Source organism: Monodon monoceros, unplaced genomic scaffold (assembly GCF_005190385.1).
Source record: "Monodon monoceros isolate NGI ecotype Baffin Bay Population unplaced genomic scaffold, NGI_Narwhal_1 Super_Scaffold_6, whole genome shotgun sequence".
NCBI classification, from domain to species: Eukaryota; Metazoa; Chordata; class Mammalia; order Artiodactyla; family Monodontidae; genus Monodon; species Monodon monoceros.
The window spans coordinates 292,471-310,546 of NW_021703783.1; the positions used below are offsets into that span (position 1 = coordinate 292,471).

General features: G+C 50.6%; 1 protein-coding gene across 17 annotated transcripts in view; it reads left to right on the forward strand.

Moving 5' to 3' along the window:
- The window catches only part of MICAL3 (microtubule associated monooxygenase, calponin and LIM domain containing 3), a 175,138-nt gene that overhangs the window by 95,380 nt on the left and 61,682 nt on the right, over positions 1–18,076 (forward strand). For 15 of the 17 annotated variants that reach the window (XR_003791078.1, XR_003791079.1, XR_003791080.1 and 12 more), the window contains 2 exons: positions 974–1,057; positions 10,741–10,927. Coding sequence is in view for 14 of the 17 variants with exons in the window: in XM_029205072.1 (XP_029060905.1) it covers positions 974–1,057; positions 10,741–10,927 (271 nt within the window). In the remaining 3 variants the exon portion in view is untranslated. Of the gene's footprint in view, positions 1–973; positions 1,058–3,899; positions 3,999–5,653; positions 5,711–7,774; positions 7,883–10,740; positions 10,928–18,076 lie in introns of all 17 variants that reach the window. The other 2 variants (XM_029205085.1, XM_029205079.1) reach the window with 2 other exon arrangements.

Sequence of the window (18,076 nt, forward strand, 5' to 3'; positions counted from 1 at the left end):
TGCTTTCTTCGTGTAACTTTGGGTGTATTTCCATGTTCCAAACTCTTTATAAGCCTCTTCCAAAGTGTGTGCTCCATGCTTTTCTTAACTCTTCCTCTGGTGCTGGATGTTTAGTTGTTTCTCATCTTTGATGAAGGGCAGAGAGGTAGACACTCTTGTGTGTTGCACATGGTTTTCCTAGACTGTCCTTGAACTAGGTCACGAGTGTGAGCGCTGTAAAGGTTCTCCGTGGACTGCCCTCACTCCCCAAGTCCTGCTGAGGGCTGGACTGCCATGTCTGTTAGGTCTCGTCTCTCCTCTTGCTTGTCTAAAAGTCACTAAGGCTTCTCACAAGAGGAGGTACAGGCATTGTGAGATCCACAATGAACATTTCTTCTAAAACTCCTTGTGCGGGGAGCACCTCTTCATCTTCGCCACGTGCGCCAGCCCTTGTTCCTGTGGACCAGGGACCAGGCCGACCACATCACTGACTTCTTCCCACATCTAGTGCTTGGTTAGATCCTCACGCTCCAGGCGTTCGTGCCGAGGCCCACAGAGAGCGTGCAGGCTTGATTGTGAACGTGTGAGGCTGCCGGGCGGCCGTAGCAGCCCAGGTTCCATCCTCCTCAGCAAGGCTGGGGTGCTTTCCACTAGAGGAAGTATGTCCCCACTCATTTTGAGTGGAAAGATTCATTTTCCAAGCCAGAATTAGTGGTTTAGGCTCAGAGCATTGAGCTTGGGAAAAGGATAATCAGAATTACAGTTTCTGTTTGTCTTTTCTTTTGCATTTGGCTTCGCCCGAGTTGGGGAGGGAGGATTTTCCTTTGTAAGTGTAACTTCCTAGAACTAATTCTGTGCACGCTCCTTCAGTTCTTAGATGAGTGTCTATCCTCCGGGAGAACCATTTTTGTGTCTGCTACCTTAATGCTTTTTTTTTTTTTTTTTTTGTCTCCGTGTCCTGTCCCCTATCCAATACTTGGCCTGTGTGTCACAGCCAACACAAGAGCGTGGGCTCAGCCAGCCGTCCTGCTGCCTGCCTGAGCAGGGTCGCCCTGCTCCCGCCCCCCAGTGGAAACAGGTAAAGGAACTGCCCAGGGACCAGAATGGGTGCTGGGCCTTCCCACCTGCTCCTCCTCCGAGCCAGCCGGGTGGGGCCTGCACTGTAGAGCCCTAGGTCACGGGGTAGGGATCTCTGTGCGCATTTGAGTGGCGACTCTGGGGGAAGGTTTAACAGACACTACTGATAGTATTGCATGACTTGTTTAACTCCTTGGGATTTGGGAAACCAGTGAAAAGGGTGGGCTGTTATATTGGTGTTGAAACTAGCTGAAGTTATGTGGTACCTGTGTTCAGGTACTTAGCCTTTGGGGTTTTGCTGTTATAACCTTTGTCCCAAGTTGACCTTTGGCTGAAATGCATCCGTGTGACCCCTGGAGGACAATCCCGAGTTTCTAGAGCTTGGGGCTCGGGGCAGTGGTCTTCTCGTGTTAAACAGGAAAATGTTATCCAAGAAATAGTCTCAAACTGGTTTTTTCCTTGTTTCAGATCATGGACAGAGATGATCATGGGCGTTTTCTCAGTGTTTTGTCCACATTTAAAATACTCTTTTTGGAAATTTTCACTAAAGTTTCTGCAAGATCTCCTGTAAAGCTGCTTCTCCTACATAGTATAGAGTGGGGCGGAAAGAAAGAGGGGCTGGCACCTGGCGGGGAACAGGAAACCCGCCAGAGCGATGGGAGGCCTCTGCTCTGTTCCCCCCATGTCACAGCCCTGAGTGCGGCCTGGGTTTGCTGTCTCTTGGTTTGGAATCGCTGAGGACTGGGGTTCTGAGCAGTCAGAGGGGCTGACCCTGATTCCCTCCTGTGCTGGGAGGTGCTTGGGAGTGGTGAGTTAGATTTGAGTTGAATTACACTTAGGGCAGAATGTTTCTTTCTGACTTTTCTTTTGATAATATGCACGTTAAGGCAGGGCCCGTGAGGCTGAGGTGGAAGCTTGGGAGCAGCGTCCAAAGTCACCATGAAGCCAAGCTGCCTCTCTCCCCATGCTTGGGGAGGGGAGGTCTTCTGAGGAAAACTCATTAGAAATTCACTTCTATTTTCCTTACTTACCCTTTGCCTAGGGTAGACCTTTGAAGTCTAGGTGGAAGGTATGATTTGAAGGTTAGTCTTGAATTCAGTATTACTAAAGGGGAAGGTGAACGCTGCACTACATTCCCAGGTTCTTACACTAGTCACGGAGGTGGACTGAGACAGGGAAGCACAGTTGGTGGGTGAAGAGGTGACTCTGAGTGGCATGTCCTGGAGTGGCTCTGGGTGGGCATCCCAGGAAGCCCGGGTCAGGGACCCGAGGGGCTGGCTCGACTGCCACTGCTGCCTCCGTCCCGCGGAAGATGGGCTTGGCTCCCGCTGGGTGCTGGGCTGCAGGGGTGCCCAGAGCCCTGCTTCTCCTGTTGCTGCAGCGGCTGGGAGCCTCCAGCCTGTGCGGGTGCTGCCTGACGCACCCAGGTGATTTGTGATCACGGTTGGTGGAGTTGAGTATGTACCGCCAGGCTCTCCAGGCCGAACAGACCCTTAAAGTGAAGCCTGGTCTGGGGAAGGGGTACCGGAGATGCCGGTCGGGAGCAGCAGCCGGGTAGCTGGACCCCGTTAGATTCTATGTGTAGAGCGGAATTGTAATGTGCTGGGCTGTGAGAGGACCCGTGACACACAGCTCTCACGTCCTCCTGAGATGTGTTCACAAACGACTTATTGCCAGTGCTAAGTCAGGGATGGCGTCATGAGCCCTGCTTTGCCCATTTATCCCCTGAAAGACAGAGCACTGGAGGGCCACGCCAGTTGACGCACCAGCCCAGGGGCACAGGAAGTCCAGGGGTGCGCCCTGGGGGCTGACGGCGCGCCTTCCTGTGACTCACTTGCTGTTCCCCGGGAAGCGGGTCCAACTGAGGCAGGCGGGTGTGGCGAGCACAGTGGTGAGGAAGAGTGTGGGGATGCTCGCTTCTCGTCACCTTCCTGTGGCGTCACCCGGCTCTTCCCTCCCCACCTCATCCCCTTCTGATCTCAGAAATGGGTCCTGCAGGCGAAGTCTGCGGTTAAGCAGCCTTGGTTTGGCTGTAGATGGTCAGTGGTGTGGGAACAGACGGAGGAGTGGGTTCTGTGGCCTCTTCCCTCCGGGCTTTGCTGGGAGCTGCCCCACACGGTAGCCCCGGATGTGAGGAACCTGAGGCTTCCTCTGACTCGGGAATCTGGTGGTTCCTTTAGCACTGCAGGGTTCTGTCAATCAGAGACAGGTTCACAGGAAGCGGACACCGTGGGAAAGTGATCCACGGACATTGTGTGGTGTCAGTTAGCGAAAGGTGTTAATTTTATACCCTGTTTCCTGTTCTTTCTTGTATTTCTGTGGTCATCTCCCAGAACCTTCCGCGTGTGAGTGAGGGGACTGAGCAGGGGGAAGCAGTGGCAGGACGTGGGCGTGGGTGGCCCAGGAGGTGCTGGTCTGCTGCTGCAGGTGCCCGGGCGCCCCCGCTGTGGGCAGCAGTCGCCACGCTCCGCCCCGTAACGGGAGTCTGTGTGCCCTTCTCTCTACTTGTAACTGAGCCCCTTTTACCCCCCAGCCTCCCTGATAAGCCAGCAGAGAAGAATATGCCCTGGTCCCTGGCATTTAGAAAGTGCCGCCGTGCAGGTCCTGACCCCGCAGTGGCTGCTGAGATGACTCTGGGATCTGCAAACAGAGCGCCTCTGCCCCGAGGCCACGACAGGCGGGACAGGCCCCTGCCTGAACACGCCAGTTTGTGCTGAGGATGGATGGGTGGGGAAGGGCCTCTGGGATGCTTTTGGCAAATGCCTTCAGTCCTTCCAGACCCAGCCTCAACGTGGCCACCATTTCACCTGTGTTCTCTCTGTTTGTGTCTACTGGCGTAAAAGCGACAGGAAAAGGAGCATTCTCGGACCTGCCCCAAAAAAGTGATCACACTCTCTCCTCCCCCTACTCCGCCTCCCTGTCGGGCACGTGGCGACCAGCAGGTGACCCCCTCTGCATGCTCCGCTGTCCTGTGTGCCTGCCTGCCTGTGTGGGTGGCCAGGGGAGAGACCAAGTCAGGATCCCCTCATTTCAGTGATAACTTACTGGCAAAGCGACCTTTGCTGGTGGGCCTCAGGATAGCACATCGTCCGTTCAAACCCTGGGTAGTTTAATCTAGTCCCGCATCACAGGACTACAACTGTGCAGCCACAAACTAAAATTTAAACTGTACTTGACACAGATGCGAGGTCCAAAAGCCCTGGAGAGCATTTTTATATAACCCCACTGAAATCAGCCATTTTTGTCTTGCTGCCCAAGGAGATACAGTTAAGGTGAATGTTGGGAAGCTTTTTATAGGGCTCCACTCTGTGAGTTTGGCTCCTTCTGATTTTGAGAGCCCTGCCTCTTGCTTATCCAGCTTTTGCCAACAAACACCTGCCCTTTCCGTCCACCCCACTCACTGTCCAGGCAGACCACTGGAGAAGTGCTTCAAGGCGAGTTAACCCCACGTGCTTTGCGGCCAGCACGCTCGTACGAAGTGCGTTTATAGAATGGCTTTTTTCACTTGTGTTGTATGTCCCTATAAAGTAAAACACTGATTTTGAAGGTAGGATCTATGGAAAGACATTTTCTCAGCTATGGTAGCCTATTTAAAAGGTGATCCCATAATGTGTCTGATATGCAGGGGCCCAGCCTATGTCCCTGGGTCTGGACGCTGAACCCTTGTAGGGTAGTGACCACCCTGGGCCCTGTCTCTGCCCAAGAACCAACATGGGGCATTTCCTCTGAGTCAGGCAGTGTTCTCAGTGCTTTTCCTGTGTCATCTTGGTCTGTTCTCACAATAACCCTACGAGGCAGGTCCTGTTATCCTCACCTTTTACAGATGAGGAGACCGTGGTGCAGGCTAGGGGGGCCAAGTAGTTGTGCGAAGTCACACAGTGAGCAGAGAGCTAGGGACTGAACCCAAGTGGTGTGACTCTGGAGCCCGAGCCCTGGCCTCGTCCTGCCCGCGGAGACCACGCGCTCACGGGCTCTGGACAACAGAGTGGCCACGTCGGGAGCTCCAGGTCAGTTCTTGCAGCAGGGCAGGGCCATACGGTGAGTGCTGGGCTATCCAGAGAGTGACTAGGGGCCTAGACGGCCCAACCCCACGTCACTGTGTTAGTGGTTTCCTCAGGGCAGCGGAGGCGGCGTGGGCCTGGGTCACGGTCCCCAGCCTCTTGGGTGCAGCTTCTGTGCTCCCCTCGCCCCTTAGTGCTGTGCGCTCTTGAAGTCTCCCGTGGGCTGTTGTCGCCTCTAATGCCTTGGTGTGGAAGCTTCACCCTCCTAACCTGCCTCTCCTGTTAGCCTTCCACTGAATGCCTCTGATCACGTGCCGCTGTGTGAAAGAAATATGTTTGTTCCACCTGTGTACTAACCGTAGTTCCTTATTTATCCACGTAGCTGACCTCGTTGGAGGCCAGGTGGGAGAACAGCTCTGCAGAGTTGCCCTTGGGTCACAGGATTTGATGTAGACGGGACTGTGGTTACTTGGGGTTGGGGACCAGTAGACAACAGGTTATGTGTTGAAATGAACTCTCACTTTCTGGGGCTGTCACTTAGTAGGTCCAGATAGAGCATTTGGATGGAGCTTAAGTTTCTATTTTGTTGCCAACAGACGTACAGCGATCTTGATGCTGACAGCCGTGGCAAGCAGAGTCCCCACCACGAGAGGGTAAAAGCACGACTGTGGCATGGGATGCTGGCAGCCACACAGATGCGGCACGCTGGGGTGGGGGCGCAGGCGTGGCCCCTCTCCCTTGCTTTTTCCACACTCTGGTCACCCAGCCAAGAGCCGGGACTCTTTTCGCTTACAATGATGACCCTTGCAAATAGCATTCACGGTGGAACATCCATCCACTCAGCGTCAGACCAGATAGGAACCCTGAGAGTTTGTGCCCTGTGAATGGCCTCTTCCCCTCCCTGCGCCCCCTTCCCACTCCCAGATATGCACCTTTGACTTCTGGGGAAGGGTCGAGGTCAGTAAGCAGGAGGCACTTGCTTGGCTACTTCCGGGATCCTGACGTAGAAATACTGAGAAAGCCAAAGCTCTTAGAGCATGGGGATTCTTCAGGTGTGAAGAGGACGGGGGCGGGAAGGAAGGCGATGACAAGACAGGGTCCATAATGAAAAGTGGTATCTGTTCGAGACGCTAGTAGGGAGATGCCTGAGCACACCTGGCCATCGTATGATCTGACGAGTTGCAGAGATGCTCATCTCAAAACCTGCTGACTATGAAACTTTTTTGGTTGTTATTGTTACCCTTAAATGGAGGCCTGAGTGGGTGTAGCTCTGCAGCCAGAATGAAGAATCATCTCTAACTGTTCATTTCACATGGGCCCTCTCCTCTTATTTTTGCCTTCCCCTCTGCCTTTGCTCTCTGAGAAATGCCCTCATGGCTGAGCAGTAAGTCTGGTTCCCTCTTGGACCCATTAGGAAAGTAGTGGTAGCACTGTCTTCCTACCAGTTGCCAGGCAGGAAGCAGGCCCGGGGTGGGGGAGGGGGGCCTTTCCATGTCACCCGTGTCACCCACAGCTTCACTGCCTGTGCCCAGCCTTTCTTCCTTCTTCCCAGGCTGGTTCCTGTCAAGAAGAAAGCTAGGCACTTTGACTGCACAGGGCAATGCCCTCCGTTTTGGGGAATGCCTATTTGAGGAGGCGCTGATGGTCTTGAATGAAACAGGGTCTCAGTGGGGAGCGGAGGGAAGTCAGTGGAAGAAAGAGAGATTGAATGGGGAAGCTGGTAGAAGTTGGGGCTGCAGGGCACCGAGGACAGGTGGGATTTGGAGCTCAGGAAGCAGCAGGGTTGGCGGGAGTTTTCCTTCATTTCCCCGGTTGGGCTGGTCTCCAGGGTCTTTGGTGCAGGGTTCCAATCCAGGTACTCCTGGGGGGGTCACTGTTTTTGTTCCTTCCCGGACTCTCCCTCTTCCGCCCGCCAGTCCAGCTGTGCGCTTGCCTGCTCGCTGCCGTCCAGGGATTTTCTCTCTGAGCGTCTGGAGCAGAGGCTGGTGACACCCCCCATCACCCGTGACACGCCTGAAGCTTTGAAGTTAGTGCGAGCTGAAGGCCGAAGGGTGCTTCTTCCCTGCGGCCCGCAGGTATCTCAGCCCGAACCTGCAGGCAACGAAGCGGTTACTGCTCGCCAAGCTCGCAGCCCCTCCTGGCTTGGGGACCGGACAGTGCGTGGCTGCTGGGCCCACTTTTGCTCCACGTGCTGCATGCAGTCTGCAGAGGGTTGGGGCCAGCTCCGGGGCAAGCTCTGTGTCTGAGCCCCACCAGGAGGAGGAGGGGCCCCTTTCCTGGCTTTTATGGAGAAAGCGAGCTTTGCTCCAGAGCTGTCGTCTCCTGTCTGCTCCTCTTAAGGCCAGCAGAGTGACGAGCCAGTGGAATCTCCTTGTGCTCAAGAGGAATTCCAGCCCAGGCCATGAGGGGCTCTGCAGGGCACACAGGACGTGTGAATAGGACGCTGCCTGCTGGCTGGCAGCACTGTGCACTTGAGAGCAGGGGTGCAGACAAGGCTTCCTGGGGGGCCGTGTTCCAGCGCGGGTGTGGCTGTGAGTGTGAGGCACAGTGGGAGCCTGGAATGAGCCACTGATGCTTCTGGAACTAAGAGCGTTTCTTTACTGCATTTGTCATCCAGATAAAGGGTCTGAAACTGCCAAGTTCCTTGTGTTCAGGTCAGCGTGTAACTTCTAACTTAACGTTTCCTTTGATTTTTTTCTCCGTCTTGTATTTTATAGCCAGAGCCAGAGCCTTCTCGTCGATTTTTTGTCGACCAGTGGGAGCTTTCTCTAAGCCTCCGCTCCGCCAGCCGCCCTGCCTCTCCCTCCTCTGACTTCCTCCGACAGGTAGCGGGGCCCAGGGCTTGGCCAGGCTCGTCCTCTTCAGCCTGCACTTTCTTCACCCACACGAACGGCAGCCTGTCTCCTTAGGAATCCAGTTGTGTGTGTCCGTCATGCATGTGAGGTCGGTAGGCGTCCACCTGAGTTAAGGAGGCTGCTGGCTTCACTGCAGCAAATTCTGTCCCAGTCAACCCATTTTCATTATAGTCCAACTGTATCAAATAATGAGAAAGCACTTTGTAGCCATTAGCTTTCTTTAACTCCAGACCTCTTCCTATTAATGTGTTATAAAATATGAACCATTGTGTAATTAAATCTCTTAAAGAGAGTGGTGGATACACAGTATTCTGGGTGCCTCTTGAATTGTAATCTCTTAAGGAAGAACTCTGCTATTTCCTATGATGGAACTGACCCAGCTGTGGATGAGTTTACAGAGAGATTGCAGGGGCTTTTGTCCTTTCTGTTTGTTTCCTTTTCTTGAGCTGGTAGCAGACTGTACAGAATGATACGCATGTGTGGTGGCCACAGTATAAGTCCAGAGAGTGCTACATTTCGACTGTTTCTTAAGAGTGGGGAGAGGAAAACCATCTGCTTTTCATGCCAGAAACAAATAGGACTCGAGTCTCCACCTCTCTTAGGGGTGTGCTCGTCAGTACTGTCGCATCGCTGAGAACTGAAGTTGACAGATGCCTTTGCACCAGGCAGCCCTGGGCTATACTTGCTGACAGTGCTGGTTCTGATGGGAGAGCAGGGTCCTGGCTGAACAGGGAGGACCCTGGGCTTGCCCAGTGTCCCAGCCTCAGACTTGGCATGTGGTCCACGCTCCCACTCATCTGCTGCAGTTTCCTACTCCCTGGCGTCAGCTGTTCGATGCTCAGCTTGGCTGCGCCTGGGTTCCTGTCTGTTCCAGGCTTAAGCTTCCCTAATGTTTCTAATCCAAAGAAGGCTTAGGTCTAAGAGCCACTTGTGTTTCTCGACCACAGATGGGTATAAGCTGTGGAGTTAATGAGCAGATGGCACTATCCTTTGGAAATCGCCTTATTTTAAATTGAAAATATAATTGACTCCTCAGTTCCAGCTGAACCTTGGAGAATTGTTTGCTCATTTGTGCTGCTGTCGTTCTTGTATTTACACAGGGTCAGTTTCCCCCTAGAGCATTCCTCTGGTTTGTCCCTGCCGCGCCCAGGACGTGCCATTGCTCAGGCTGGTGATTCTCTTACACACGGTTTCGTGTGTTCAGACCGTTTCCTGATGGGGTTGTTGGCATCCCCAGCACAACTGCTCCCGGCATGTTTTGGATTTGGAATTAGAGTGAGGGCTCCTCAGACCCGGCGGGCACACAGCTGCTGAGAGGCGTGTCATACACACTGGGTGTCTGGGCCGTCCGCACAGGACGAGCTCAAAGCTGGGCTCCCACAGGAAGGTTTGCCATTGAAATTTATAGTTTTCTCCTGCTGCTTTTTCAACGTTGCTAGAAAGAGGATTGAGGTGGTTGGATTTTTTTTCTTTTATCTTGTTTCAACGTATAAAGATATAACCCCTCCTGGACTAGAAACACATTCTGGCTTCCACAGCAGCCGTGTCAGCAGTGCCCCAGCTGGTCCGGAAGGCTTGGTCTCAGGGCTCAGGGGAACACAGAAGTCTCCATGGGGAGAACGGGCAGAGAAGGGTTCTTCCTGGTAAAGCCCGGGGGCCTCTGGTGCACAGGACAGGGGCTCTGAGCGAAGGAGGTCATAGTGAAGACGGATGTCATCCCCGGTGACACTGGGCTGTTGGCATCCGTTACCCAGATGGAGAGTCGGCCTTACTTTCTTTCTAAATGAGGAAATAACTCCCCAGGCCCTCTCTCCCAGGCCCTGGGATGTGCCTTCAGTCTGGTGCCCGCTGCCTTAAGGGAGGTGTTCTCTTAGGTTCTTTGAGGTTCTCTGTGTGTAATCTGAGCCGCTGGGTGGTAGGCCCTTCTCACTCTGTTTGCATCCATCTTGTCGTCCCGCCTCCACATCCCCCGCACTTCGTCCAGAGGGACATGAGAGACCAGGTTCTCCTTACTGAATTTCACTGTCTCTGTGGCCATCGCTCCCGCCTGTGCTGACACCGGTGTGTGGACACTGACACCTAGTCCCCTGCTCGTGGGCACTGTGTTGGCATGTTTGTTGCTGCACCTTGTATTCATTTTATACCTTTCGAAGAATTTTTTCCCCTGTCTTCTTAATTTATTTATTTTTTTCCTTCTCATTTCCCTTCTTTCTGGTCGTTTAACAATCTCCAACCAATAGAAGTATATAAAGATGTACACGGGAGGAGTGAGCTCATTGGCTGAGCAGATAGCCAATCAGCTTCAAAGGAAAGAACAGCCTAAAACCCTTCTAGACAAGAAGGAACTGGTAAGATACACTAAGGGCACTGTCTGTCTAGATAAGACAGCTCTGGTAAACAAGCCTGCTTTGTTCTAAGTAGCTCAGTGGCATATGTGGCTGCTGCGTGCCATGTGGTAATTATTTTTTGAGGTTGTCTGAATTTTGTAACTGAACTTCTAGGATTGAAACCGTTGTTTAGAATGTTGTGTGAACAGCATACTCAGTATCTCTAAAGTGATTGCTCTAGAGTCCAGGGCCTGTGTCCATGGAGAACCACGGGAACACCTTCAGATCAGAATCCGTTAAGAGGATTTGGTTTGCTTGTTATGAAATCGTGTAGAACAGACGCAGTGCCAAGTGCTGCGTGGGCACCGGAGGCACCGGCCTGCGGTGGTGCGCGGCTCCCGTCCCCAGGCAGAACCGCGTAGGGAGGGTTGTGCGCCCTGGGGAGGGGCCGGGAGGCCTCGCCTGATGCGTGTCCCCCCACCCCCCACCCCCCACCCCCAGGGCTCCATGAAGAAGGAGTTCCCACAGAACTTGGGAGGCAGCGACACTTGTTACTTCTGCCGGAAGCGGGTCTACGTGATGGAGCGGCTGAGCGCCGAGGGCAAGTTCTTCCACCGGAGCTGCTTCAAGTGCGAGTACTGCGCCACCACCCTGCGCCTCTCGGCCTACGCGTACGCCCTCGAGGACGGTGAGTCCCCGCGCTGGAGGCCGCACCCAGACTCAGGGCCCCCGCTGCGTTCTTACACTGACGCTCTCTTTTCTGCCTCTCCTGAGCCTTCCCATCCACCCCCCTGTAGTCTGTGTTTTCTCCCAGACTCTTTCTTATAAATATTTCTGCAGAGTCACCAAGCTGTATCATAGATGACTCAGTGACCATGGTGATAAGAAGGGCATGCGTTTACCTAAATCGTTTCCCTGGCTTCACAGACACCTGCTGTCGTACCTCACGGTGGGGATCTTAAGATAAAAGGGACCTGAGGAGAGTAAGTCTTTTTTGTGTTCGCTTTAGAGAAGAAGAATCACAGGCTTATAGAAGCCACATTTCTTGCCTAAGGTCAGTGACAGCACATTGAAACTGTATCCGCTGCCACTGTTCTCAGACCTTGGCTTCCTGAAGGTGCCTGAGTTATGCCCAATGTCACCCGTGCTCTCTCGTATCAGCATCTCTGGTGAATTGAGAGCACGTTGCCCAGGCCTCAGTCTGGTTACTGTGCTGTTCAAGCCCTGGCCTTTTGTGATATTTGTTGGTTTTATAGGCAGAAGGTGGAGAATTATGCAGACAGGTAACAAAGCCTGATGGAGAGGCGTGTCTTGATAAGGCAGAAGGTGGAGAACTATGCAGACAGGTAACAAAGCCTGATGGAGAGGCGTGTCTGCTGCCTGAAAACCCTTTGGGGTTAATTGGAAAAGGTCACCGGAGACATCAGTGATTCCTACGCCCCTTCCTACAGGAAGCAGAAGGGACCTTATGAGAGGCCATCTTACTGATTCAACAATAATGAAAAGACCCAGATTAATAGAAGGGGAAAGTAAATCCTCAGGTCCCTTGCACTGACTGAGGAGACTGTCAGGGGATGTCACATGGGAGAGGGACGCCCTGTGGTGAGGAAATAGTCCTCCAGGCTCTTCGACTAGTGAGCGAGGAGCAGCCAGAAGAGCTGAGTGGTGACCTGAGAAAAGCTGACTCTACTGTTGTGGCACCTGGTCCTCTTGTTACGTTAGTGAAAAGCACCACCCAGCGAGGGAAGAGGTGAGACAATTGTCTATACTGTTAGGTATCAGTATTCCCACACACCTGGTCTTTGGATAATGCCTTTGCTCTCCCCGGATGGGGTTGGCAGATGGAGCCCACCCAGTGTTTCTAACTGTCTGCGAGGTCTGCCTAGAAAGATCCCTTCAGGTCCAGCGAATCGATCCACGAGTATTTTTGCCCATAGATTGTGCGCCACACCTTTGCCACATTCTCCTGAGGGCGTAGATGGTGTAAGAGGGGCTGTCCTGATGGAGTGATCCGGCAGCAGACGGCGTAAGGGAGTGACCAAGGGCGACGGTGCGTAGTGCAGACGGTAACTTTGTGAAGCACAGAGGAGGAGGAGTCCGGGAAGCTCAGGAGGGTCAGGAACTACTTAGCCATCCTGCCGTGGACTCTGGAGCATGGTGGGCGAGGGCTCAGCAGAGGGGCGGAGGAGCTGGTGTGCCCAGCGAGAGGGCAGCGGAGCCCGGGGGAGTGACCATGGTGTGGGGGCCGGACGAGCAGGCCCACGTGCTTAGGCACGGCCTTCCTGAGAGCAGGCCTGACCAGCTCCCCAGACTTCAGCCCCGGTGAACCTTTCCCTCAGCTCCGCCCTCCTCAGTGACAGCTGGACTTGGAGAAAGGAGGGAACCTTAGGGGTCCTGAGGGTTTAGCCTCATGAGGTTCAGAAATCTAACGGAAGAGCCTCAGGTAAGAGAGAAAAGGGCAGGGATTGTGGCTCTGGAGAGAGGGGGTTAACCCAGCCCGTACCGGGCCCTTAACAACATATTGTGACATTTCATCCTCATGACCACCGGAAGGTAGCTAGCTTTATTGTTGTAATTTTACACATCAGGAAACTGAATTCAGAGAAGCTGTAAGTTACTTGTCCAGGTCCACACAGCAGTAAGTGACCTCTGAGGTCCCCCAGGTCAGACGTCCTGGGGTTAGCGCTTCTGGCCCACGGCAACTCCGGCCTGGTCAGTGGGGACTCACTCACTTGAGAGAGGCGTCCAGGTTTTACCCTTGTCCCTTCAGCCCCTTTAAAAGGATGGAGTCTTTCTGTTGCCACAGACTAGCTTATTTGCCTGCTGCCACCTCTTAAGACAAGGACTCTAAATCAAACAGTGTGTCACGTCTTTCCTGTCCTCTCGAGGAGAGAAAACACACACCATCCACTGAGGAGGTCTGAAGGGCCGCCCTCGGGAGTGACGAGCCCGCTGCCCCCCGCCGCTGCCCCGTGTCTGCTCCCACAGGGCAGCCCAGGGGATCTTAAAGAGACAAGCAGATCTCCCCGGCCTCCCACTGTTCACCCTGACAACCCCTGTGGCACAGGTGGACCCGCGGTCCCCGGGGCTGAGAGCTCCGTGCGTCCTCCCAGCCTGCCTCCCGGCCCCCTGCTTCTGCCTGTCCCCTGCGAGCTGCTCGCTTCTCCGTTGCACTGACATGCGTGCGCTCGCTGTGTCCTCTGCTGGAGTGCGCCCCTCCCACCCTCATGGGGCAGCCTCCTGTCGCCACACGTTCTTTCCCCGGAGAGGCGGCAGGGCTCCTCTGCCTCCTGACCAGAACATTTCTGGCTCTGACCTGGAGTTGCTGGGGGAAGGAATCTGTGGCCCGTCTGCCTCAGGCTCGCCTCTTAGCTGTCTGTTTTCTCCAGTTCCATCTTCAGTCATTCCTACGTTTATTGTCGAGGTTCCTGAATTTACTTAGACCATCTAAAATCAGTGACTTGACGGGATCAACCATGCTTTGTGGTTGCTTTGTGACGTTAGCGTGGCCATACTTGCTGATTGAGATGGGCACCATTGTGAAGAGCCAGGCGTCCGATGTTCAAGTCCTGTCCAAGACTCGCTAGCGTGGCTTAGCCTTTCTGTGCCTCACTGGGTTTTGAGGATTAAATGAGTCAATAGTTGTAAAGCACTTACAGTATTTGGCACATGGTAAATGTTAGATGAAAATCAGCCCTTTTTGTTATTAACATAAGAAGCAAAAAGTATCACCAAGTTGCGTTTGGGAAGGGGTTTGAGGTGCATTAATCGAGCAGCTACAGTGCAGGACATGTGATGATGTCTCATTGATGGCTCTCACCCCACGAGACGGTGTGGTCTTCATGCTCTACATGAGGAAACGCGTGCTGAGAGGGTCATGTACCACTGAGTGGCTGGGATGGTGCCTGCGCTGAGCTCTGGTTTCAGTGTGTGTGTTCCTCCCCTCAGGTTGTGCTGCATTCGTAGAGAAAACAAGGGTTTGGAATTTTCTTTTTACCTTTTGGTCAGGCTCATGGGACTCGTTTTTGAAACCTAAACCTCTTTACTTTATTAATTTAGGATACCGTAACAATTCAATGAGGATTCCCTGGTAGGTCAGTCTATTGAGTTGTATTTTTAAATCTAGAATTCTGCTTTTACTAGAAAAAAAGCAAATTAATGGAGGAAAAATAGAAGAAAGGAATGAACCTAACTGTAGTTAGGTTGTAGTTTTCTGGTACTACAATAAATAAGACTCTTGGTTGAAAGTAATGGAAACCCGGATCAGATTAAAGTTTATGCATAAGATTGACATCTTTCTTGTAGATAGCAGGGCTGCCCCTTCTCTCTCCCCATCCCTAAGAATCTGTTAGCCTAACTTAGCCACATGCCAGATCCTAGAGCACCGTGTCCTGGGGTGGGCTGGAGGGAAAGGGGATATTCTGATTGACCTATCTGGGTCATTTATCCACTTCTGTGCTGGGTAATGTCAGGCCACGTGGTTGGCAGCCCCATCAGAGTCATGTGGAGGAGGGAGGAGTGTTCCTTAAAGAATGAGACACAAGACAGGCAAAAAGTAGTGTGTGATCCAAGCACCAATACTTTTGTCTTGTCCTAATTACATTTTATCTTGGCCAAAATTCGCAAAAGTGAAATGGTTTATTACAGATTGTAGAAGGAGATTGTGTCCAAGCTGCTAAAAATAACCCACGACTCAACTCCCCTTATAGAGAGATAAGCAGTGGGGTTGATAGTCCTTTGCTCTCAAGTGCCCCTGACAGGAGGTGTGGTTCTCTGAGTTCTGATTACGTGCCAGGAGCTAGTGGGAAACTCTATTTCAGAAAATATACTATCTATATGAATATTATTTGAAATTATGAAAGTCCACAAACTCTCTTTTTCTAAAAGATTTATGCAGTGTTGGGAGGGGGAGAAGTACCCATAAAAGGAGAACAGAAGTCAGTTACTTTGAGGGGAAAAAAGAGAGAGAGATGTAATCGGATCACCAGGAGAAGGGAAGAAGAATGCCATTCATTTATCTCCTTGACTTTTTTTTTGAGATATAATTGACACATCGGTTTATGTGTACTGCCCGTTGATTTGACACATTTATTTGTAAAGTTATTACCACCACAGTGTAACCTAGGCTAAAACCACAGTGTTACCACCTCCGTGCCATCACATAGTTACTAACTCTTTTCTGTGGTGAGAACATTTAAGACCCACTCTTTAAGCAACATTCAAGTATATGACGCAGTATTATTTGCTTTGATCACCATGCTGTGCGTTAGATCCCCAAACTTGTTAATCTTATAACTGGAAGTCCCTACTCCTAGGCCAATATCTCCTCATTTCCCCTCCCCCCACCCCTACTGGCCACCGTTCTACTCTGTTTCTCGGAGTTTATCTTTTTTAGATTCCACATGTAGGTGATATACAGTATTTGTCTTTCTCTGTCTGACTTATTTCAGTTAACACAATGCCCTGAAGGTCCATCCAGGTTGTCATATAGCAGGATTTCCTCCTTGCTCATGGCTGAATAATATTCCATTGTGTATACATATGTGTATGTATATATATATTATATATATATATCCATCCGTGGATGGAAGCTTGGGTTGTTCTTGTATCTTGGCCATTGTAAATAATGCTGCTATGAACATGGGGGTGCATATATCTTTTATTATAATTAGTGTTTTTGTTTTCTTCAGATAAATACCCAGAAATGGAATTCCTGGATCATATGGTAGTTCTATTTTTAATTTTTTGAGGAACCTCCATACTGTTCTCTGTAGTGGCTGCACCAATTTACATTCCCACCAACAGTGCATGAGGGTTCCCTTTTCTCCACATCCTCTCCAACGCTTATTACCTCTTGTCTTTTTGACAGTAGGCATTCTGTCTGGTATGTGGTGATATCCTGTGGTTTTGATTTGCATTTCCCTTATGACTAGTGATGTTGAGCCCCTTTTCATCTATATGTTGGCCATTTGTATGTCTGTTTTGGGAAACTCTCTTCAGTTCCCCTGCTCATTTTTTAATCAGGTTGTTAGGTTCTTTGCTATTGGGTTATATGAGTTCCATATATATTTTGAATATTAACCCATAGTTTGGGACCTTTTTTGTGGTGTGCAAGATATATATTTTTTAATAACAATTGTTTTCAAAGATTTATTTTTTATTTATTTTTGGCTGCATTGGGTCTTAGTTGCGAGATGCAGGATCTTCATTGAAGCATGCGGGATCTTTCATTGCGGCACGTGGGCGCTTCGTTGTGGTGTGTGGGCTTCTCTCTAGTTGTGGCCTGCAGGCTCCAGGACACATGGGCTCAGTAGTTGTGGCATGCGGGCTTAGTTGCCCTGCGGCTGTGGGGTCTTAGTTCCCCGGCAAGGGATCGAACCTGTGTCCCCTGAATTGGAAGGCAGATTCTTTACCAGTGGATCACCAGGGAAGTCCCTATAATAACTTTATTTTATTTTGAATTTTATTTTATTTATTTTTTTATACAGCAGGTTCTTATTAGTTATCCATTTTATACATGTTAGTGTATATATGTCAATCCCAATCTCCCAATTGATTACATTTTTTTTTTTTAAGTTGCGGCATGCGGGACCTAGTTCCCTGACCAGGGATCGAACCCAGGCCCCCTGCATTGGGAACACAGAATCTTAACCACTGCACCACCAGAGAAGTCCCCATACTGTTTTGATTACTATAGCTGAGTAATATAGTTTAAAATCAGGAAGTGTGATGCCTCTAGCTTTGCTCTTCTTTCTCAGGATTGCTTTGGTTATTTGGGATCCCTTGTGGTTCCATACAAGTTTTACAATTGTTTTTTGCGTTTCTGTGAAAAATGCCATTGAAATTTTAATAGAGATTACAGTGAATCTATAGATGGCTTTGGGTAATGTGAACATTATAACAATATTCTGATCCATGAACACTGGATATCTTCCCATTTATTTGTGTTTTCAGTTTCTTTCATCAAAGTCTTATAGTTTTCAGTGTATAGGTCTTTCATCTCCTCGGTTAGGTTTATTCCTAAGAATTTTATTTTATTTTTTGATGCTATTATGAATGGGATTTTTTTCTTCATTTTTTTTTTCTGATGTTTCGTTGTTAGTGTATAGAAACACAACTGTTTTCTGTATGTTGATTTTGTATCCTGCAACTTTCCTAAATTTCTAGCAGTTTTTTTGGGTGGAGTCTTTAGCATTTTCTGTATATAAGATCATATCATCTACAAACGAAGACAGTTTTACTTCTTCCTTATCTATTTGGAAGCCTTTTTTTTTTTCTTTTTCTTGCCTGATTGTTCTGGCTAGGATTTCCAGTATTGAATAGGAATGGTGAGAGTGGGTAGCCTTGTCTTGTTCCTGATCTTAGAAGAAAAGCTTTCAACCTTTTGCTGTTGAATATGACGTTAGCTGTGAGCTTGTCATATATGGCCTTTATTTTGTTGGTACGGTGCTTCTATACCAAGTTTTCTGAGCACTTTTTATCATGAGAGGATGTTGTACTTTGTCAAATGCTTTTCTGCATCTGTTGAGATGATCATGTTTTTCTCTCTCTTTCTGTTAATGTGGTGAATCCCATTTATTGACTTATGGCTATTGAACCATCCTTGCATTCCTGGAATAAATCCCACTTGATAATGCTGTATGATCCTTTTTTTTTTTTTTTTTTTTTTTTTTTGCGGTATGCAGGCCTCTCCTGTTGTGGAGCACAGGCTCTGGACGCACAGGCTCAGCGGCCATGGCTCACAGGCCCAGCCGCTCCACGGCATGTGGGATCTTCCCGGACTGGGGCACGAACCCGTGTCCCCTGCATCGGCAGGCGGACTCTCAACCACGTGCCA